Source organism: Rhipicephalus microplus, chromosome 4, assembly GCF_043290135.1.
Source record: "Rhipicephalus microplus isolate Deutch F79 chromosome 4, USDA_Rmic, whole genome shotgun sequence".
Taxonomy (NCBI): domain Eukaryota; kingdom Metazoa; phylum Arthropoda; class Arachnida; order Ixodida; family Ixodidae; genus Rhipicephalus; species Rhipicephalus microplus.
Genome location: NC_134703.1, coordinates 164,073,496 through 164,096,483, shown reverse-complemented (window position 1 = coordinate 164,096,483; position 22,988 = coordinate 164,073,496). Strand labels below are relative to the sequence as shown.

Sequence of the window (22,988 nt, the reverse complement as noted above, 5' to 3'; positions counted from 1 at the left end):
CTCAATGTACATGCCAATGGCGGCTAATGGGGATCACAGCGTGCGCATTTACTAAAAGCGGAATGCTTCTGTCTCTCATTCCCCATTAGCAGCCATTGGTATGTATATTGAGCACCATTTTTTATTGTTCAACAACGCACAGAAGAAATCTCTCACCGGCACCACCTTAGAGGTCAAAATGTTGAAGTTGTTGCGCACTACAACGGTTACGAGGGATGAACGGGTGCCGCTATAAGGAGTTTCACGTCGGCTGCTGACGCCGGTTTTCAAGTGCTAAGGACGTCCCTGATCGTTTTACATTAGGGGCGTCTGTCAATAGGAGTCATGGTGCCTGTCGCGTCTTGGATGCCTTCGAAGGCGCTTGTCTTCGACGTTGTTGTTCCTACGGGGACCAGTGCCGAGACTGTCGCTGATGCGACGGCCTCAATAGTCGGCCTCTCAGAGGTATACTGCGTGCAGCATAAGGGAGCTCGAAACATCCAAGTCAACGTGAAGAGCATGGCTTCCATGTCTCTAATCGTCAATGCTGGCTGCCTGGTGATTGGTGGCGAGCGTGTTCAAGTCGTTCCCGTTGGCCCACAAGTTACCAACGTCGCCTGCCTGTTCCTGACATCGTTCGTCTCAAATGAAGCTCTCGTCCAAGCGTTATTTCTCCATGGCAAGGTGCTCACTGTCACCAGTGGTTTGATGAGCGGGCGACGCGGCGTACTCACTGGAACGCGGTATGTTCGAATGGAGATGAACGCCGCTAATCCTGTACCGAACTACCTGCGCATCTCCGGTCACCGTGCCACGTTCGACTACCGTGGTCTCCAGCAACGTTTATAGATATATACTGCAGTTTCGAAACTCCGCTGCCGAAGCCGGGCGCGTCTTACTCCTAGGGGGTGTGAGGGCGCTGCGGTCGACTTTTGCACGGTGCCGTCGGGCCGGCCGGTGCAGGCGAGCGTTTCGGTGTGCCAGTGGCCATGGTTTTCTGGGTCGTGCTGTGGGGTTGCTCGTTGTTTTCTTCTTGTTTTGAGGTTGTGAACTATGTATGTGCTGTTAGTGAGTGACTGCCAATAGATTTGCTCGCTGTTTTCTTCTGGTTTTGAGGTTGTGAACTGTGTATGCGCTGTTAGTGAGTGACTGCCGATAGATTTGCTCGTTGTTTTCCTCTTGTTTTAAGGTTGTGAACTGTGTTCGTGCTGTGAGTGAGCGACTGCTGATGATAGATTTGCTCGCTGTTACGAACAGTCAACAAAGTCGCCGGCGTTCAAGGCCAGCTGCTCTCCCCCACGAAGTGCTGTCCGATTCCTCGCCGTGTCCCAGGCTTCACATGTGAAATGCCATAACATTGAGCCAACATGCCGACGTGTTTTTTGCCTGGCTTCACAAGCGGATATAGAAGTAACCCCGACAAGCGGCACTTTTTTGCCCCACCGTCGGACCCCGAGCTTCTTGACAGGTGGCGAAGGGCTATTCCCCGCTCTGATAAGTTGCTCAGCGAAACATGCAAGGTGTGCGACGTTCACTTTCAGCCGGCAGACATCACTAAAACATATGAACATATCATCAATGGTGAAGTGGTAGAGGTTGAGCGGAGTGCATGGGCTCTGAAAAGTGGTGTCATTCCGACGCAATTCCCGAACTTACCCAGCTATCTGTCTTCTGCACCGAAGAGGCGGCGGTCGCCGAAAAAGAAAGCAAGTGCTTCTCGGGGTGCAGAGACTGTGTCTTGCCACCCACCTCCCGAAACGCCAAATGAGCTTCCGAGTGATTGCGAGAGCACTGATCTCGCGTACATTATGGAGAACAGTGCCTCACTGCGGCTACCTCGGAATTGGCAGTTGTCAATTGTAGAAGATGAGCCAGAAAACAGCCGGCAAGCAGTTTTCTACGAGACAGGGATGAGCGCAGGTGTTTACTCTATCATGAAGAGCGTTGTGATACGAGATCTTACGTACGTTATTTCAGCGAACAGAAAACTGCTGCAAGAGTCGCTTGTTGACGTGCGGGTACGCTCCCAGAAAGACGTTGAAGCGATAGTGCGAATTGTGCACAGTATGAAAGTCTGGCTTGGGTGCACCCGCAGCGAGGTCCGCGGTTCCGGAAAATCTGCAGAAGGAAGTGAAGCTGTGCACCACAAAGACTGTACAGTTTTGACAAATGCTGACAAAGGAATGTGTGCCATGTGTGTTGGCGTGGCAAACATACTGAAGAAAAAGGCTCTGTCAAAGCAGCCGAGGAAAAAGATGGCTGTTGCAGCCAGCATACTCAGAAAGCGTCTCGTACGTGCCACTGCTGCCAGAGAGCGCAAAAAGGCTGAATTCCAAAGACTGAGCATTAAGCTGAAGAATGCTTTTGTAAGTACTGTTGATGACATTGTGAAAGACTTGCCTAAGCCTCAGAAAATGGCCCTACGTGCTGCCATAATGCAGCAAGCAGCTAAGTCGCCACGTGGCCACAGGTACACGACAGAGTGGCTCATAGTGTGCTTGATGCTGAGACTAAAGAGCCCCAAGTGCTACAGGACGCTCTCTGATATGTAGGTTCTTCCCCTTCCTAGCATTAATCGCCTCACACAGTTGCTCAGGGGTCTCCCATGCGATTATGGCATGACTAAATTTGCCTTGGAGGCCATCAAGCTTCATATGAATGGAAAGCCAGAGCACCATACATATGGCTTAATCATCATCGATGAGATTAAACTGAGAGATACCACAGAGTTTAACAGAACATCTTACTGCTTTGATGGTTTTTTCAATTATGGGGACGTATCCAGCACAAACTCAGATGAGCTGGCAGATCATGCTTTGGTTGTGATGTTTAACCCAATGTTCGAGCCATGGATTCAACCAGTTGCAGCATATGCAACTAAAGGACCGGCACCTGGCTCGATTTTAGCTAAGATTGTAAAAAGTACAGTTTTGCAGCTCCATCAGTATGGTGCAAAAGTGCTGGCAGTCATCAGTGATGGGGCCGGGAGCAACAAATCCATGTGGACACACCTGGGTGTCAACGGCAAACCTGAAGAACCCAAGTGCAAGATTGAACATCCTTGTCTTCCAGATGTATCCCTGCACTTCATTTGTGATGTTCCCCACAAAATGAAATGCATTAGAAATCATCTGATGAAGCACAAGTATGCCCAGGTGAGCTAGGATAAAAAAAATCTCACCACTCTCTTTCTCAACCGTACACTGTGCTGCCGTACTCTGTTTTCTAAGTTGCCTCCCTTGAATTTATTTCAGATAGGAAACAACCAAGTAAGCTATGAGAATTACGTGCGGCTGTATGAGGCTGAAAAGAAAGTGAACATTTGAGTTGTTCCAAAACTCACCGAGTACCACGTTAAAACCCAGGCACTCCAGAAAATGAATGTGCGTTTAGCCACTCAGATACTGTACTTCAATAAAATTTTCTACCTGTCCTGCATACGTGGTCCCATTTCTTGTTCAGTAAGTTTCTGTTGAGTGCGTCATTTGCACAATATGGTTGTTTCCTTACTTCGCAGCTTTTCAGCCGAAGTGTTGCTATTGGCTTGAAGGTGTACAGGCAGCTGAAAGTTCCTGGCTTCAGTGACAGTGCCGGTACTTTTGAAGTGCACTGTGACCAATGTTCTCATGAACTGCTTTGCAATTTTAATATGCTTGCAGGTCTTGGAAGACTTTTTGAATATGATGAATGACACAGAATCAATCCGAAATTTGAAGCAGTTTGCATCCACCCAGACAATGAAATTTTTTCGTGTCACCCTCATGTCAGTGCTTTCTTTAATTGAGTTCCTACACAGCCGGGGTGTCAGTTACGTGCTTACAGCAAGCTTGAATCAAGATCCCCTTGAGGTAATATAGCTTTTGTATACTGATACGGGGCACTATTAACACCATTTTTTTTTGCAGAGGTTCTTTGGACTTGTCAGATCATTTGGGGGAGACGAAGACCATCCTACCGTAACAAACTTCGGCCAGTTATTTTGCCTACTTTCGCTTTACACTCAAGTGTTATTGGCATTAAAGGGAAACTGTGAGGGAGGCAATGACCAAGTTTTGCTTAGTGCATTCGACAGCCTTGGTGAAAAGCGCCGTGAGGCACTTCAGAAAAAAAACGCAGTCAAGGAAGAGGTGTGGAAGCCACTGAATTGCATACCATTCAATGACTTGTGCAATCTCCCCGACGATCACACGTACAACGTGTTGTCGCCAGAGGAGACTGCACAGAATTATTAAGCTGGCTATGTCGCATTTAAAGTTAACAGAGCTGCAGATTGTGCTGATTGCAAGAAAGATCACGTTGGTTCCCAGGATGCCCTTCCTGCAGAAGCACTGCTAATCATTGAGCATGCTCACGTTTCTGGTTGCCTTGTATACCCATCCAGAAAATTATTTGCATGCATAAGTACCATTGAAAAGAAAGTGAGTCAAGCAAGTGAACAAGCTACATTTGGTGATTTTTTTTGGAGGGTTCTTGATAGCCTTATTGAAAATGGCACCAACACAGTTGGCTGTTTAAAACACTACAGCGAACTCACCGGTAAACTCATCCATTTTTATTTAGTTACTCGAATGCATTTTTTTGCTTGCAAAAAGTTCCAAGAGAACGACTCCGCAGTCAAATCACAAAGAGAGAGAAAAAAGGCAAAACTTATTTGAAATTGCACAGTTGTTTCCTGAAGTGTGTAAATAAAGAAGATTGCAATTTGAATTTTATCACTTGATTGTCTCATGTTCTTCACCTTAGTTGCATGCATGCGTGATATTTTTGTCTAATGTGGGAAACTGGCAGTAAAATACCAGCGAGAAATATATGCAAAGCATGAAAATACTAGTGAGGACGAGGAAACACGCATCCTGCCGTAGTAGCTAGACGGCTTCAGACTTGGACTTGATAGTAGCATCGGGCTGTCTAGCCTTGCCGATTTTGACGTCGACATGGGAGCTCCACGTGAAACAAAGCGAGGGTACACTTACAGCTTTTGCTCCGATGAACGCAGTGATGGCCGTGGTAAATCCCAACGGTCCCAAAAACCTCGACCCTCTTCTGGAGGGTCGTACAGTGCCTTGTATTTGGTTGAGGAAATGTCCCCTGGACACTTTCCTGGACACCGTCTAGAACTATGCGTCCAGGTTACTCTTTACTTTTTATTACGGCTACTACACTGCATAATATTTCATTGAACGTTCAGGGTGATCGCAGTCTGGCAAAGCAAGCTGAAGATTAGTCGCCCGCGCTGCAAATTGTGATGTTTTGTGCCTCAAGGAAACAAATTTCTTCTCGCTATCCGGCGTGCTTGATTTTAAATGAAAGTTCAACCTAGATTGTTATTTCTCTTTCGCTACTTCTCGTTTTACGGCAGTAGGTATTATTATTTTTATTCAAGCTCTATTACGGGATCATCACGCTTTTTACGATGGTGTGGGCAGTGTTTTGGCTTTAGACTGTAGCTACGTTTCTTTCAGATTAAGAATACTGTGTGTGTATGGGCCAGTGCAAGCTGGACAGTCTAATGACTTTTAGAGACGTGGATGTGTTTTTTTATGGTCGTGATGTCATTCTGATTGGCGGCTTTAACTGCATTCTAAATACGCGAACCGATGTACAAGGTCCTGGCTGGGGCCGGTCTGCTTGAAATTCACGCGAGCTGCGACGCCTTGTCCACCACTTTTCATTACTGGACGCGCACAATCTAGTGCACAGAAATACGTTTGTTTGTACATGGCGACGCGGCCGATCCTCCAGAAGGCTCGACCGGGCTTATATCCCACGAGCGTTAGAGACGTTTGTCTCCGATTTATGCGTTCCGTCCTTCCCACCTTCTGTGTACGTATGTGATCATCGGCCTATTGTCTTGAAGCTCGAAGTTCCATTTTTTTTTTCGGAAAAACCATGGCGTCTTGATGTTCGCGTCCTGCAGGACGTGCGCTCAAGACCAGATTTGTCACGCGCAATACGTGTGTCGCTCAAGGCGTCTGAACCTGAAGATTAGAATGTGCTTAAAACACAGTGGCACCTGCGCTGCGCAGTAGAGGGGCGTTCGCTTTGTCGACGCATTACTGAAGAGCTTGCTGATACAGCGATGAAGTTACGCATTGCTTTGCGCGCCGAGACGCGTTCTCCTCTGATGCGAGCTTGGCAGCGTGAACTGCGTGAACGCTTTCAGCGCTCTACTGCTGCTTCGTCCCTGGCGGCAGCAGCATGGCGCTGTAGACACAACCCATGTGCACATCCGGAGGTGCTGCGCTACGTGAGACATTTGTTTTTTGGGCAATCACAGGCATATGTCTTTATGACAGCAAAAACACCACCGGCGCAGCGGCTTCTTACGCATGATCGATCTGTTTTCTTTGTGCATTTTGAAGCAATGTCGTGTTCGGCCATGCGGACTAACTGTGATGAAACACCGCCAATGCTTAGAAGTTTGCCCCGTATTCCTCAAGAAGCTGCGGATATCCTGCACATCCCTCCGTCGGCTGAAGAGGTAAAAGCGGCAATGAAATCTATGAAACGTGGAACAGCCCCTGGGCCAGTCGGTTTTCCTGTTGAGTTTTATTTGACATTTTGGAATGAGATTGGTGCTACCTTTACCGCGGTAATCCGGCGAGGCTACGAGGACGGTGTCTTTCCATCAAGTTTTCGAGAAGGACGCATTGTGCTTATTCCAAAAGGTGATGCTTCCTCTGTTAATCCTGAAGATTTCAGACCTATCACGCTCCTCAACATTGACTATAAGATATTCGCGGCGGTAGCTGTTCAACGTTTGAGGGGTCTCCTAAACACTCTGGTAGGTCATCACCAGACTTCATCAGTGCTTAGACGAGAAATACACATCTTGTCATTTACCACACGGCATATCATAGCCTATACTCTTTCGTGATCTGCACGTGGTATCCTAGTCTCTTTGGACCAGGAAAAAGCGTTTGAACGACTAGAGCACGCGTATATCCTTAATGCGCTCACAGGCTTCGTATTTTCTCATTCGTTTGTGGAAGTGATCAAAAATACATACACTGGTCTGAAAAGCACACTTGTTCTGGATGACTGGGAAAGTGCCGCCTTTTCCTTAACACCTGGGGTCCGACAGGAATGTCCATTGTCACCTGTGCTATTTGTCCTCAGCCTTGAGCCATATTTGCGTGCTCTTGACGCGGATTCACGTGTGCGGAGTCTTGCGCTTCCTGGTAGCGGTATCGTGAAACTCAAAGCTTTCGCCAATGATAAAACCTTGTACCTTTTAGATGAAGATAGCCTTTCACACAGCCTGCGTGTATTTTTCCATTATGGGGACATTTCAGGTGCAGCGTTGAACATCTCAAAATCCCGGTATTTCTTCATTTACTCTCCAAACTCCAGGCTTAGTGCCGGTTTTCCCATTCAGCCGGCCGCGTTCCTTCGTATTTTAGGTATTTTATACAACCACTACGGCATTTGCAAATCCGTTTGGTTAAACGCTTTCGAAAAGTAAGACTGAAAATTCAGGATGCACGGTGTTCTGACTTCCCGCTTCTTGAGCGGAAGTACTTTGCGCAGACTGTATCTTGCGGTCGCATTTGGTACCTTTCTCACGTCGTGCAACCATCTTTACGTATCGTACGATCACTGCAGTCTGCTTTGTGTTCCTTTTTTTTGGCCAGGCGGCACTGAGTTGGTCTCTCACGCGACACTGGGACAGCAGCGTTCTCAGGGAGGCTTTGCTTTCCCTTCAGTGTCCATATGATATCGGCTGCTGGCACTGCGCTTCTTTTTGAGCCTAGTGCAAAGAGAGGAATCCTCCGCACGAACGCTTGCATATTACTTTCTGGGTACTAACCTTCGACATTTGATGCCTAATGTGCAACCTAACAAGGGACTGCAGTCAATAACACTGCCTGCATTTTATGCAACAACTGTTGCATTTTTTCGCCGTGTCAAGTCGAGCTGTCCTGGCGTAGATTTTTTTAACAACCACATAGTTAAGACAACTCCTGCTTTGTTGCTTCCGTTGGTCCCGCCAGCCCGCCGTGCTCGCTCTAGACGGGTGTCTTGGAGCACGTTAAGGGCTTCTTTTCTGCCTGGACACCTCTGGAACTTTATGTGGCACCTGGGATGGAATGTGCTTCCCACTCTCAACCGCCTCGAAAGGTGGAGAATGGTCCAGCCAGCAACATGTCAGAATTGCTTCCTTCGGGGAACAAATCAGCATTTTCTGAGGCATTGGGTCATTAATTGCTCGCGTTTTTTGGAGAGCCGTACATACCGGATTTCTCTGCCTCAGAGTAAATCGCTTCATTTTTTCCGGGCGTTGTTCGCGAGGCCGCTTCACTTGTGTTCTGATTGATGCCGGCTCTTTTTGCCTCTGGCGCAACCGCTGCGAGGTGGTTGCAGCGGGCCCGATCCTAGAGCGATTGTACTCGGAGCTGCGGTCGTAGGAGCTCTTCTTCATCGGTGAAGAGGAATTTATTCGGCACTGGTCCTGCCCTTTTGTGTCGGTCTGTTACGGACGAGTGGAACTTGTCTTTCGGCCAGCCTGGTATTGGTAGGTTGATGTCTCGATGCGCTGGCAGAAATGGCATGCCAACATGTAAATATGCAAAATGTACATATTCATGTTTTATTTGTGTCTCTTGCTTACCTTAAAGTATATATTGTGGTTGTGTTTGTGGGAGCCATCGAATATACATGTTCTTTCAACCCATTTCCAAGTTCATGTGTATGACGTCTGTTTCGTCATCATCGTTAGAGTATGTCTAAGAAGGAAATGTTCTGTTGAATTGTATTGACGTTTGTGGCAATGAATTTTTTCTAAACAAAAGCAATCCTGTTCTTCTGGGTCGACGTTCCCCGTATTTGAAGAACAATCCGTGACGCCAGCAGTTTGGTTACGTGACTTGAGGGTGAAGTGAGCACTCGATTAGTCGATACATGAGAGATATCGGCTGTGAATTGTCTCCTAGTTTGCTTTGCCATACAGTCGCCTGACCATTCTCATTTGTCTGGCATGACTATCCTGCGCAGTGAACTCATTCCCTTTGTTTCTGTGTTTGCGAATGCACAAGCTGAGATTTGCAGCCTGTAGTCAAAAAGCATATAATCTGACTAGCCAAGCATAAAACACAATCCACATGTTTCGGAGTAGTAGATCAAGTGGTAAGGAGGGCATAACGCTTCAAGGAAGGTTAGTGTAGGCCAGAACCAAACTTCTGTCTGGTTTATGATTTTCATGTGGGTAGGACACCGTAAAGGAACTGTAAGGGTTAAAAAGGTTCAAGGAAAAGGCGCACATGCTTTTAACAGGTCGACGTGCACAGTGACGTAGAATCGTGAACATCACATATAATAAATATTATGAACCATATGCCACACTGGCCCTTCATTACCACTCACAGTAGTCGATTCACATCGTTTCGGGAAAAATTTGTAGGTACGAAAACTCTTCCTTGAATGCCCACTGTTTTTGCGGATATACCACGTCGTTTGCTATTGCGTAAACCAAGCGGAATATTCTGATTGATTAAACAGCGCAAATGTTGATTGATTGGTAGGTGGGGGTTACCGTCCCAAAACCACCCTATGATTATGAGAGACGCCGTAGTGGAGGGCTCCGGAAATTCCGACTACCTGGGGTTCTTAACGTGCACCCAAATCTGAGCACACGGGCCTACAACATTTCTGCCTCCATCAAAAATTCAGCTGCTGCAGCCGGAATTCGATCCCGCGATCTGCTGGTCAGCAACCGAGTACCTTAGCCATTAGACCACCGCGGCGGGGCAACAGTGCAAATGTCTCATTGATGAACTTAGCTACAAAGATCAATGGTTTTGATCAAGGAAAGCCTAACGCTCAAGGAAAGCCTACCCGAATAAACATTGCGGACAAAAAGCCTTAAAAGTTCTAGTTGTTCCAGTTTTCGCCTATATATATATATATATATATATATATATATATATATATATATATATATATATATATATATATATATATATATATATATATATATATATATATATCTGATCAGTGATCAAGTGCAATTAAAGTAGAATAATGCCTGCTTTGCTTAGCAGAACTACAATAAGTTGTAGCTTCAGCACGACAATATTTTAGCATTTTCTTACTCTGTTGCAAGAGCTGAAGAAATTCTAAAATGGCGTGTGCACTTACCTTAAACTCCAGGAGCTTCGCGTCAGCGCCGTCTGTGGACGCTGAGTCTGAGGAGGGCTGTCCATCGCTCTTCGACTTGTCATCATTGACGATGTCGTCCTGAGATGAGACGCAGGCAGCCTCTTTCGCTTCGGTCAAGACCTCCAGCACGTCTTCGTAGAGCGCTTCCTCTGCTTCGGTGAGAGATGCCTCCACGCTGCGCTTGCGCTCCATCGCCAACCGGCGTGGGCGTTCCTGAATGTCGTCGGGCTTCACCCGTGTGCTTCTCGAGTCCCAGAGTAAAAAAAAAAAGCCACGGTTTTCCCGCAACGGGGAATCAGTCATTGCAATAGCTACAAAGGATAATGTCACACGAAGAAGTGCAAGAAGTTCGACACTTGTAACACATCGTTCAAGTGCTATAGAACAATCTCAGCGCGAGAGTGTAGCTCGACAGTTGCAGTGTAGCTCGACGGTCATAGCTCGACAGTTGCAGTGTACTAATCAAATACAAGAAAGGATGCTCAAAATATAGCCCAAGTATGGACAAAACAAGTGTGAACTAACAATTGCTACAGTTCTTACTTCGTGTTTGGGCAGTGCACAACAGCCCGAACATCTTAGATAATTCTTTGGCATATGATAATTCTTTGGAGATAACTGTGACATATGAAGTGACCCCTACACGTCTTTAGCCACGAAGTGGCATTAAACGTCTTGTTACCTAGGCGTTATACAATGAGAGGGGCTGCAGAATCGAGTCACTTTTAGTGTGCTATACTGAAGGCAGTTCTGAAATTGAAGAAAAATGACGGGACGTTGCTTTAAAGCGCGCCCTCCAATCTTACTCACGTATAATACAGCCCAGTCAGAAGCACTTCCGAGCTCTGCAGAACACTAGCGTTAAGTGGTGTCGGCACTGTGACGATTCTAAACAAACGGGGGGGTGTGGCAGATTTTTTAAAAGCAGCGTGTAGCGGACAAAGGTGGGGCAGGTTTGAGTCCCAGTCGATTGTTGCGGTCATAAAGTTTCATACAGTAATGCCTAGAGAGGAATCCGGCGCTGCGACCGTGTATCCCCATGGGAATTTTGGAAAGTGCAGGTGTCGGATTGGATAGAGTTAGCTAGCGAACTGTCCACAGACATTTTTCTACAGTTGCAGTTTCGTTCTTCGTTCAGCGCGGTTGGTGTGGTGCAGACAAAAGCACTGAATCAGCATCTTTGTTGTTCAAAACGGCCGAAAACTACTAGGTCTGAAATCTGCTGCGACATTGGAGCTTTATTAGTCGTATTTCACAGTTCAAACGAAGCATCGTCCACTCACCGCTGTGCATAGGTATAGTGGCTAATACCCGTGCAGGATATCACATGCAGTTTCATGTTTTTTAAGAGCGCGTCTGGCACAAACTCGTTTTAAATTGACTGCAAAACGATGACGAAGCTGAATAGACGAAACGTTATGCGCTGCTGACTCAATTTCGCATCAAAATCAGAGGTGCGTTGGGAGCAGACCACTTGGACAGACGCACGTAACATCGCAGAAGACGAAACGATAAGTGTTCCTCACCTGATACTGAACTGTTGTTTCCATATATAGATAATGCATACTTTTGAGACAAAAACAAGCAGGTTTGTTTTCAAGTGGTGTAAAAAAGAATGAATTTATCTTGGTGCCAAATCTGAAGCGCAATGGCAGAGCGATGCGTACCCTGGTGGTTATATTTGTCCATGTTTCACTTCTACGCCATGATCACGAAAACTTTTTCCAAAAAAAGATTGCGTACAAAAGAATGAAGCAGGTTTCAAATAAATATAACCTCATATTGCTTTGTTGTACGCTCAGAAAGAAGTGTCGTGAATCTCAAGAGCGTGATCCGTCAGAAGCAGATCCGTAGCCTGTACTTCCCATCATTCCTATGCGGGTACAAGCTCCGCTCAAGAAGCCCATGTAGACACTAGCGCCAGAATCCACTCTGGGTATTATCGTATGAAACTCTATGGGTGTGGTTATCTATCTATCTTTATTTTTTATTATATTTCAAGGTACCTTACAGGCTCCAGGGGGGGTGGCATTGAGTAAGGTGGGTGATACACTAGATACATGTACATATACATATCGAGTTGGCAGAAATACACGAGGAAAGATACAATTGAATTATAATAAACAGAAAGCGTTATATATATGTATATGCATGTAAAGATAACGCACGCGTGCAAACAGTAAACGAAAGTGTGTGTTTATTGAGCACAAGAAGAGAGCGGTTACATGTTACAGCTGCAACAATATAAAGCGAGGTCATGTTTTACTATCTATCTATCTATCTATCTATCTATCTATCTATCTATCTATCTATCTATCTATCTATCTATCTATCTATCTATCTATCTATCTATCTATCTATCTATCTATCTATCTATCTATATCTATCTATTTCTGTACATGCTCGGTTGTGGTGTAGTTTTTCTCTGCTGCTGTGAGGGTGTGACTAGCGTATGCGATTACACGTTCACCATAACGCTCTGTTCGTTGCAAAAGTAAAGCACCCAGCCCATGTCTGCTGGAATCAGTGTGGAGGAGAGTGGGTGTGGCGTTATTATTCTTAGAATGGGTGTGGCGTTATTAGGTAATTATTCAAACAGCCACCACACGCAACCGGAACCTCAGCCACAGCTGTCGTACGCGCAAGTCCTGCGGCAAGACATCAGATGCCCGAACTTTGCACAAGCTACCGTTATGCAACCGATGTTTCCTTGCAGTACGCCACCGCCGATACCAGAAGCGAGACCCCACAAAAAAGATATATGGCGCACTGCAGACTGGCGGCCCCTCTGCTACCACTGTGGGGAGGCAGGTAATCTTTATCGGACATGCCATTACCATCGGGTCAGGCTACGTGGCTTCCCAGTGAATGTATCCTGCCCTCGTATTGGTGAGCGCCCTTACAAAATCGAAGAATTTTTATCTTCGCGCTATGCCTCTCCAAACACTCAGCGACATAAATAGTGGTCGATTGCACCAATGCACAACAGGTCACCGAGTCCACACCCATCATCTACTTTCCCGCGGCATCGTTCACCAAGCCCGCGACAAGAAAACTAGAACCAGTGACCTGTGGAAGCAGGGCCGCTGATTTTCGGAAAACTGAAAACCCTCCATCGTTAACCGGATCAGACGATGGCACTAACACAATGATGAACAAGCGGAGTAATGGCGATGTGGCACCCGAGCTACAAGTCAGAATCGAATAGGTCGAGACCATAACGTTAATAGACACCGGTGTAGACTACTGAGTAATGAGTAGCATGCTCGCAAAGAAGCTGAAGCAAGTGCTCACTGATTGGACCGGATTGCGGAAACGCACCGCTGGAGGGCACTTATTCAGCCCCGTAGGATTGTGCACAGCTAGAGTGGCAATAAGAGGCCATGTGTACGTCTGCAGTTTTATTGTTCTCCCCAAATGTTCCCGTGAGGCAATTCTGGGCATGGACTTCTTGCAAGCAAACAGTGTCATCATCGACTTGCAAAAATCCCAAGTTTCTTTCTCTACAGATAACGCTGTTGCCATGTGTCATGCGGAGCAACCAATTGTTTCGTCTCTTCGTATTGTGGATGAAGGTGTGACAGTACCGCCACGTAGCAGCGTGACAGTTTCTGTGAAAAGTGACGTTTTTCGTGAATATGCTGGTCTAGCTGATGGAAATATCAACTCCTACTCACAAGGGGGAAACGCGTGGTGAGAGGTCTAGTGAACCTGCGGAACGGATATACTGATGTGCTATTGACTAACTATACCAACGAGGTACAACATGTGGGGAAGGGAGCAGACATAGCATCACTTCCTGACTACGTACAAGTCTCAGATGTCTGCACTATAGAAAAAGTACCCACAACATCCTCAGCAGCGCACAGTGTCCTCGAGAAAATAGATATCGACTGAGAGCTTACATCTCTGCAGAAAGACCAGGTTGTAGAGTTGATCAAAATTTTCGCAGAGTGTTTTTCCTCTTCATCGAAAGTCGGACGTACTCCTGTAGCAAAGCACCGCATAGTAATCGAAGGACATGTTAGACCAGTATGTCAGCATCCATACCGTGTAGTTCCGAAAGAAAGGGAGGCGATAAAGAAGCAAGTACAAGAGAAGTTCCACGACGATGTCATACGGCCCTCCAAAATACCATGGACATCGCCGATAGTACTTGTGAAGAAGGACAACACCATGCGGTTCTGTGTTGATTACAGAAAACTCAACTCGTCACGAAGCGGGACGTGCGCCCACTCCCACGAGTCGACAATATGATGGATAAACTGCGCGATGCTAACTTTGTTTTCATCGTTAGACCTAAAGAGCGAGTACTGGCAAATAGAAGTCGACGATCGAGATCGTGAGAAGATGGCGTTTGTGACACCCGACGGACTCTACGAGTTCAAAGTACTCCCATTTTGTGTGTGTTCGGCTCCCGCTACCTCCCAGAAGATGATTGACACTGTGCTCTCCGGCTTCAAATGGCAGTCATGCGTTGTCTATCTTGATGACATAGTAATTTTTTTCTACTACGTTCGAGCAGCACGTACAGAGATTGACAACGGTACTGGACGCTATTCGCATAGCTGCACTTACAATCAAACCCGCAGAGTGCCACTTTTGATTTTGGGAGCTTCGGTTCCTCGGGCACATTGTCAGTTTTCACGGTGTCCGTCCATACCCAGATAAGATCACTGCGGTTGAAAGTTTCCAAAGGCCAAGAGACAAAAAGGCTATGCGACGTTTTCTGGAGCTTTGTGCTTACTATAGGTGCTTCGTTGAAACCTTCTCCAAAATTGCGGAAGCACTGACATGGCTTACGAAGGAAGGTGTACCATTCATCTGGCACCAAGAGCAAGAAGACCCCGTCTCTGAGTTACGACGGCGTTTGCAGTCACCACCAATACTCGCTCATTTTGATGAAGATGCCAAAACAGACATTCATACGGACACCACCAACGTTGGCCTCGGTGCTATTTTTGTTCAGTAGCAGAACGGGGAAGAAAAAGTTATTGCTTACGCAAGCCGCACTCTGTCAAAGCTGAGTATAATTATTCAGCTACAAAAAAGGAATGTCTCGCAGTTTTATGGACCATATGTAACTATACGGTAGACCATGCCGAGCCATCAGTGACCATCATTCATTGAGTTGGCTTGCGAACCTGAAAGATCCTTCCGGAAGACTTGCTAGATGTAGCCTGGGTCTACAAGAATCACCGTAGTCTACGAGTCTGGCCACAAGCACGATGACGCGGATTGCTTGTCACGAGCACCAGTCAAGACCTCGTGTCCTGAACATGAACAAGATTCCGCATTTCTTGGAGCTGTCAATGGGTCGGAGATGGCTCATGATTAGCGAATGGACCCAGAATTCGTTATGCTCATTCAATACTTAGAGGGGCAGCAAGTCGAAGTACCACGAGTTTTCGTCCATGGACTGCGTTCCTACGTCCTCCACAACAACGTTCTCTACAAGAGAAACCTTGAACACATCGGTGAAACGTTCCTACTGCTTATACCATCCCCACTGCGAGCGTGAATTTTAGAAGCGTGTCATGATGACCCGTCGGCAGGTCACTTGGGCATTAGTAAAATTTTGGCAAGAATCCGCCAGAGATACTACTGGCCAATGTTGATGAATTCAGTACAGCACTGTGTCAGATCATGCCGAGAATGCCAAAGACGCCAAGTTCCTCCTCTAAAGCCAGCAGGTCTTTTGAAACTCATAAAGCCACCGAAAGACCCATTTGAGCAGGTCAGAATGGATTTGCTAGGACCATTTCTTATGTCATCGTTCAGCAAGTGCTGGATAGTTGTAGCAACCGACTACATGACCCGGTATGCCCATACGTCATCTCTCCCAAAGGAACGGCAACAGAAGTGGCTCTGTTTTTTGTGACCCAAATAGTGCTGTGACATGGTGCACCTGAAGTCCTTATAACTGACAATGGAACTGCGTTCACTGCCAGGCTAGTACACTCTGTCAAGAAACTAACGCACACCGACCACAGAATAACTACAGCGTACCACATGCAAACTAACGGGTTAACTGAAAGGCTGAATAAGACGCTTACTGACATAATCGCGATGTATGTGGACGTCAAGCATCGGACTTGGGACACCATATTACCTTATGCTACATTCGCATGCAATACCGCTGTACAGAAGACAACCAACTTCACGCCATTTTAACTTGTTTATGGTCGGACAGTAATAACGACGTTAGATTCGATGCTGCCTGTCAACAGCACGAATGAAGAGGACCCTGACATCAGCGAATACGTAGAAAGGGCCCAAGAGGCGCGACAACTAGCACGGAACCGCATCATTCAACAGCAGGATGCCGACGCGCACCATTACAATTTAATACGAATGGACGTTCAGTACTCTCCTGGAGACTAAGTGGGTCTGGACGCCTGCACGTGCATGTGGCCTATCAGAAAAGCTTATGCGGCGCTATTTTGGCCCTTACAAGGTTCTTCGTCAGCTAGGCCCAGTAAACTACGAAGTGATTCCTGAAAGTTAAGTATGCACAACACGATGCAGGAATATCCCGGAACTTGTTCATGTAGTATGGATGAGACCGTACTACAACAGAAACTGAACAAACGAACTGACTCACGTCGTCTAACACAAAGACAAGTCCTATTGTTTACAAGCTGTCAGCCGGCTCTACGCATCGGGGCGATGCGTGCTAGGAGGGGGACTATTGCCCCAGTTCGACCATCGCAGAAGACACGTGCCACAATTTGCGTTCGTAAAATCCGCCACACAAATAGCAAGATAGCCGCACCATGGAACGCCGTTCTGCACGCGCCACGATGCTACACCACGGAACCGGCACGAGACTCGAGGATCAGAGGAAGAGACCGACGAACATGGAGTCAGCGAGCAAGGGACATTTTAGTTGACCCTTTAAGGGGCGAAGCTCCATATAGCAGCCAACCTATTCGTACCTCGTAACCGTTGTAGTAGTGTGCAACAAGTATGACATTTTGACCTCCAAGGGAGTGCCGGTAAGAGATTTCCTCTGTGCGTTGCTGAACAATAAAAGAGAGTGTTCAATGTACATGCCAATGGCTGTTAAGGGGGAATGAGAGACAGGAGAATTCGGCTTTTAGTTAACGCGCACGCGGCGAATTTTTTATTGTTCAACAACGCACAAAAGACAAAAAACGGTTGCTACGTTATACTCGCTGGCCGTAACCTTCTAGGTTTTAGCAAGGTTTAGCGAGCGTTGGGCCACAGTGCCATGAATACAGTGAACAAGTATGAATACAGTGAACTTGAGGTGGCCAAAGGTGGGAAATAGACACGTAGCGCAAGCCTTAAGAAAGTGTGCGTGTGCCTCCTCTCGGAGGGGGGCGCTGCAAGCGCTCGATGGTGACGGACGCACTCCACATCGCCTCCGTAGATTTTATGCTATTTCTGCGGACATCCACCTTGGTACCCCTGAAACTTGGATTTAACGTCACCGCCAAGTTCTTCGCTTCGCCTAGACAACACCTTTGTCCAGGTGGGTCCACCTTTGACAACTTGAGGGACGTCCTTCACTCCCGGCTACAACGCCGCCTCGCTAAGGGCTCTCAGCCCGGTGATGGCGGCCGCTAACGTGGTTACGGGCTATGATCCTACCTCAAGCCAAATGCTGTTCATGGAGATTTCATCCTCCGAAAACACTATGCCATCAGAAGATGAATACCTCGACGACATGGTGAAACTGTGGCAACGCAAGCAAGCGAAATTGAAATCTGCGTCTCAACAACAACGAGACGCCACGGCGGGCCACCATTCCCCAGCCTTGCAAGGAACGCCGGCGCCCCATCCCTCCGGTGGTGTGCCTACCTCTACTCCGTCCTCGCAGCCAGCGAAGCAACGCAAGTGGCGTCCGCGTCAAACTCCTCGCCTCTCTCGTGACGACTACATCGTGGTAGTGAAACCTCGCGTTCCCTGCGAGCTACGCACATTTGTTTCGGCCGATCGCGCAGGCGACGCCATCCGCAGCTACCTCGGCGACCGGACTACCACGCAAATTCAAGTGTGGCCAATCTGGGAACAGAACATCTTGGTCTGTAGCACCACCATTTTGCCTATGGCACAGCGACTCCTCGGGGACTTCCAGCTGCAAGTGGGGGATCAGCAGCTACCCGTTCGAGGCCACGCCAAGGCACCAGGGGATACATGCAAGGGCGTCATCAACGTAAACCCCGCTGAAAGCCCGGAGAAGATAAAGTCTGAACTGTATTGGCCTCGAGGTGCTATCCTTGCTGTCCGCAAACTCGGAGATTCCGCGGCGGCGGTGGTGACTTTCGAGGGCACGAAGTTACCCCGCTTCCTCTTCTACCACTGCGTAGCGACGTATATCCGCGCCTACAAGAAAACGGTCCCTGTTTGCACCAAGTGCGGTACCATCTCTCATCGACCACCTCAGTGTCCTCACCCCACTCCGACCCAGTGTGCCAAATGTGGAACCCCCGCACCTGCAGGTCTCAATGCCCACGACTGCCACCCCAAGTGCCTCCTCTGCCACGGCGCCCATGAGACTGGGACCAGTGGCTACACGGCAAAATATCGAAAATATCGGAAACGCAAGCAGCCCTCAACATCTACTCAAGGGACCACCTCATGTTCGTCACAGCCAGACAGCCGCACCAACCTGCATCATTCGGCTCCATCACTCCACGCCGACGCTCAAGCATTCCCACCGCTCGAAGCACCAGCGGCAGTACCTCAGGTGAGCAGTTGGGCAGGGAAAGCTGCTTCTAAGCCTCTCTCACCCCCTTCTGTCGATCCTCCTTCTCCCGAACTTGCGGTCCTTCGCCAGCAAGTTGCGGCACTTCAAAAGCAAAATTCTGTTTTAACTAAACAACTTGAACTTTTAAATAAGCGACTTCAACCCCAACAACAGTGTACTGCAAGGCCTTCCGGTATTGCCTCCTCTGTCCAGGCGGCTACGCCAGCTACGTCCAAGCGGGAGTCCACTCCCATTAAACCGCAGGTTCAAGCAACCATGTGTACTCCGGCACTCGAAACTGGTGCCACATCTACTCCAGAAGCTCTTGAGGCTCCTGGGGCACCTCAGGTTTTCTTGCCCGCTAACCAAACTCTCCCTAGCGAAGAGCGCACCCCGCGCGTAGAGGAACGCCTCACGCGCGTCGAAGCTTCGATTAATCACCTCCTCACCAGCTTCTCGGTCCAACGCATAGTAGTAGAGGTTACCCAGGCTATTCAAGCCTGGGCAGTCACCCAGTTTCAACCCAAGGCATCGCGTTCCCGCTCCTGCTCGGTGAGCAGTGAGGGTACAGCTCCACGGCGTCGTCGTCAGGTGGCTACCACCACCCCACCGTCGGACAGTCCGGCCTCTGTGCCCCTCCCTGCCTCTGAGGATTCCGAGCGGGACATGGAGGACCAAATATAAAACCTAAGACAGTCACGATGGCTACCAATCGTACGTCCCGTTCAAACATTGCGTCTAAATTCGAGATCATACAGTGGAACCCTGGAGGCTTCGGGAACAGGCGAAAGCGTTCACATCTTTCCCTTTTCCTCAGCTCACTTGGCTCTCAGCCGGCCGTCTTGGTGCTCCAAGAATCTGGCCCTGCTCCATCCCTTTCTGGATACTGCTCCTAGGTAGGCGGCACCACCACATGCCTCCTCGTGCGTAAAGCTTACATTGCGATACAGATTGACCTCGATCTGGATCTTCCTTACGACTACTGCATGATATCAGTGCTGTCTCAGCGGAGGGGCGAACCATCAATACATATCTTAAACGTGTACTGTCCCCCTCGCCTTGCGAGGGCTTCGTTTGCGCATCTCTTCCATCGGGCGCTGCCTATAGCGGCCCGACACCACTGGTGATTGTCGGGGACTTTAATGCCCCCAGCCCTCACTGAGGTTACCACTACGAGAAGGCCCGGTGCAGAGAGCTCAAGGAGCTCATTTCCTCGCTGAGCTTGACGCTTCTTACCGATCCGGCACAACCCACACGTTCCGGACTCGGTCACGCGAGACACATGCCCCGACCTCTCCCTCACCCGTCACATCCGCGATGCTACAGGGGAAAATTTAGGCGAAACCCTAGGCAGCGATCACTTTTTACTCCGCATTTCGTTCACACCGCGGCAGAAAATGCGCCAACACTGGGGCCAAGCCCGTCTCACCGATTGGACTCAGTTCAGAATGCAACCATTCCCCGCCGGCCTCTTCTCGACCGAATATGCAGCATGGGCATCATACGCTCTTCATATGAAACAAGCGAACACTCGCACCCTTGCAACCTCTAATTTGACTCCTGCAATCGATCCACATCTCCTACATCTTTGGCACGCTCGCCGCGGGCTTATAAGGCGCTGGAAACGCAAAAAACTTAATCGGAAACTTCGCGCTCGCATTGAGGCGCTCACTGCAGAGGCGGCCGCATACTCCGCACAACTTTCCGATGCTAACTGGGCAGACACATGTTCGAAGGCTGCAAACCAGATAAGCTCTAAAAGTGCGTGGCGACTCTTTAGAAGCCTTCTCGATCCCTCCACCACCTGGGGAGAAACGCAACGCCAGCTCCACCGTGTTCTGCATGCCTTTCAGGGCACTACGAATGAACTCGCGCGAGAACTTTGTGAGTGCTACATCTGCCGCACAATTGATCCCGCAGGCCCAGCATATACGTATTCCGGCGCCCCTAACACTGACCTGAACGCCCCATACACGCTTTCTGATTTACGATTTGCACTTACGAAAATGCGACGGGGCACGGCCCCTGGACGCGACGGAATCACAGTATCGCTCCTGGCAAATCTTCCCAACCAAGCACACCTCTCGCCACTCCACCTTATAAACTCGATATGGGACGGTTCTCCGCTTCCAACGGAATGGACCACATCGGTCGTGACATTCATTCCCAAATCGGCAAAGTCCGTTAGTATTGACGCACTGAGACCCATCTCACTTACGTCTTGCGCAGGCAAACTCATGGAAACCATGGTTCGCGAACGCCTTTCCGCCTACTTGGAGGCCAGGAGGACCTTTGCCGACACGATGTTTGGCTTTCGCCCGCATCTGTCGGCGCAGGACGTCCTGCTCCAGCTTCAACACGATATCATAGAGCCGACTACTATGCGCCATAACGATAAAGCCGTGCTCGCTCTCGATCTCCGCGGGGCGTTTGAAAACGTCAAACACAGCACTATACTCAATAACCTGTCTACCACAAACTGCGGGCAGAAGGCTTTCAACTACATTCGCGCCTTTCTATCACATCGCACCACCTTCATTCGCCCTTATTCTACCGAACACGGCCTGTACTTATTAGGCACGCGGGGTACACCTCAAGGGGCAGTCCTGTCTCCTCTGCTTTTTAACCTGGCGATGATGAACCTCCCCTCTCTTCTAAGCGAGGTCGAGGGAATACAACACGCACTATATGCGGACGATATCGCAATCTGGACCAACACCGGCTCCTTAGCGCAAATTGAAGAATGCCTGCAAAAGGCTGCCCTTCTGGTGGACACCTACGCAGGTTCATGCGGCCTGGAGTGCTCTCCAGCTAAATAGGCTCTTTTTTCAGTCTCTCCGCTACCGCCGCCTCAAATTTTTCTTCCGTCCGGGCCCATCCCGTCAGTGCAAAATATTCGGGTTCTTGGCCTTCACCCCACATCGTCCTTAGATCCAAAGGGCACAATAGCAGGCCTGAGACGCACCAGCGAACAGGTGAGTCGCATGATACGGCGAGTTTCTACCAAGCGCGGCGGCCTCCGCGGGTCTCAGTCCCTCCGATTGGCCCACGCGTTTGTGACCAGTCGCGTCCTCTACGCCTTGCCTTACCTACGCCTGCGTCGTCGACACGAGCACCAGCTGCACGTCCTTCTTCGTTCAGTATACAAACGCGCTCTGGACCTACCTATTGCAACTTCCAACCGCCGATTCACGGCTCTGGGGGTACACAACACCTTTGCAGAGATGCGCGAAGCTCATCGCGTTAACCAAATCAATCGACTGTCGCAGACGCCTTCAGGGCGCCGTCTTCTACACAGACATGGCCTTAACCCGATATCTGACCAAGACCCTCTGCAGGCGGTACCAGAGCTCTGGCGTCAAAAGCTATGGGTGGAACCTCTACCCCGTAATATGAACCCCGACCTCCATCCTGGCCGTAGACAAGCACGCGCCGCGGCCCTTCATAGGCGACACTCCGATCGTCCTGGTGTTTTCTACGTGGACGTCTCGGGTCCCTCCCCCTCGGGTCACTTCACGGCTGCCGTGATTACAGAGGGCAAACACGTAGATGGCCTCTCCTTTCGAGCAGACTCTGTAACGCACGCTGAAGAGGTTGCCATAGCTTTGGCTGCCTCTCACCCTGCCTCACGCACCATCCTGACGGACTCGCGCTTGGCCTGTTCTCAGTACCTTCAGGGTTCCATTGCCCCGCTGGCGGCTAGCCTACTACAGGCAGCCTCTTGGCGCTTTAACTCTCATCCCATTTGTATAGTCTGGACCCCAGGCCACTCGGGCCTGCCCGGCAACGAGGCGGCAAATGCCGCTGCCCGCGCTTCTCCTGTCCGGGCCGTTGCCCCTCCATGTCCCGAGACGGAATCTGGCAATACCAACCTGACGCACTTTCGCGAAATTTTGGCTTAATACTGGGCTTCGCGCCGCCTCTACCCGGACCCCGCACGCGGTTTGGAGAAAGCGGACGAACGACTGCTACGCCGCCTGCAGACGAACACCTTTATCAGTCCGGCGGTTGCCAGGCACTTTTTGCCGGAAATCAATGGCACCTGCTCGACCTGTCATGTCCTCGCTGACACATACCACGTCGTAGCATCGTGCCCAGTTAATCCCGCCCATTTCTCATCCCCTTTTCCTATCCC

At 49.0% G+C, this 22,988-nt stretch overlaps 1 protein-coding gene across 1 annotated transcript in view; it reads right to left on the bottom strand.

Annotated features, from left to right (window-relative positions):
• Positions 1–22,988, bottom strand: part of LOC142814058 (uncharacterized) — a 125,942-nt gene that overhangs the window by 66,651 nt on the left and 36,303 nt on the right. The window contains exon 5 of the mRNA XM_075892003.1: positions 10,117–10,378. Coding sequence (XP_075748118.1) covers positions 10,117–10,378 — 262 coding nt within the window. The remainder of the gene's footprint in view (positions 1–10,116; positions 10,379–22,988) is intronic.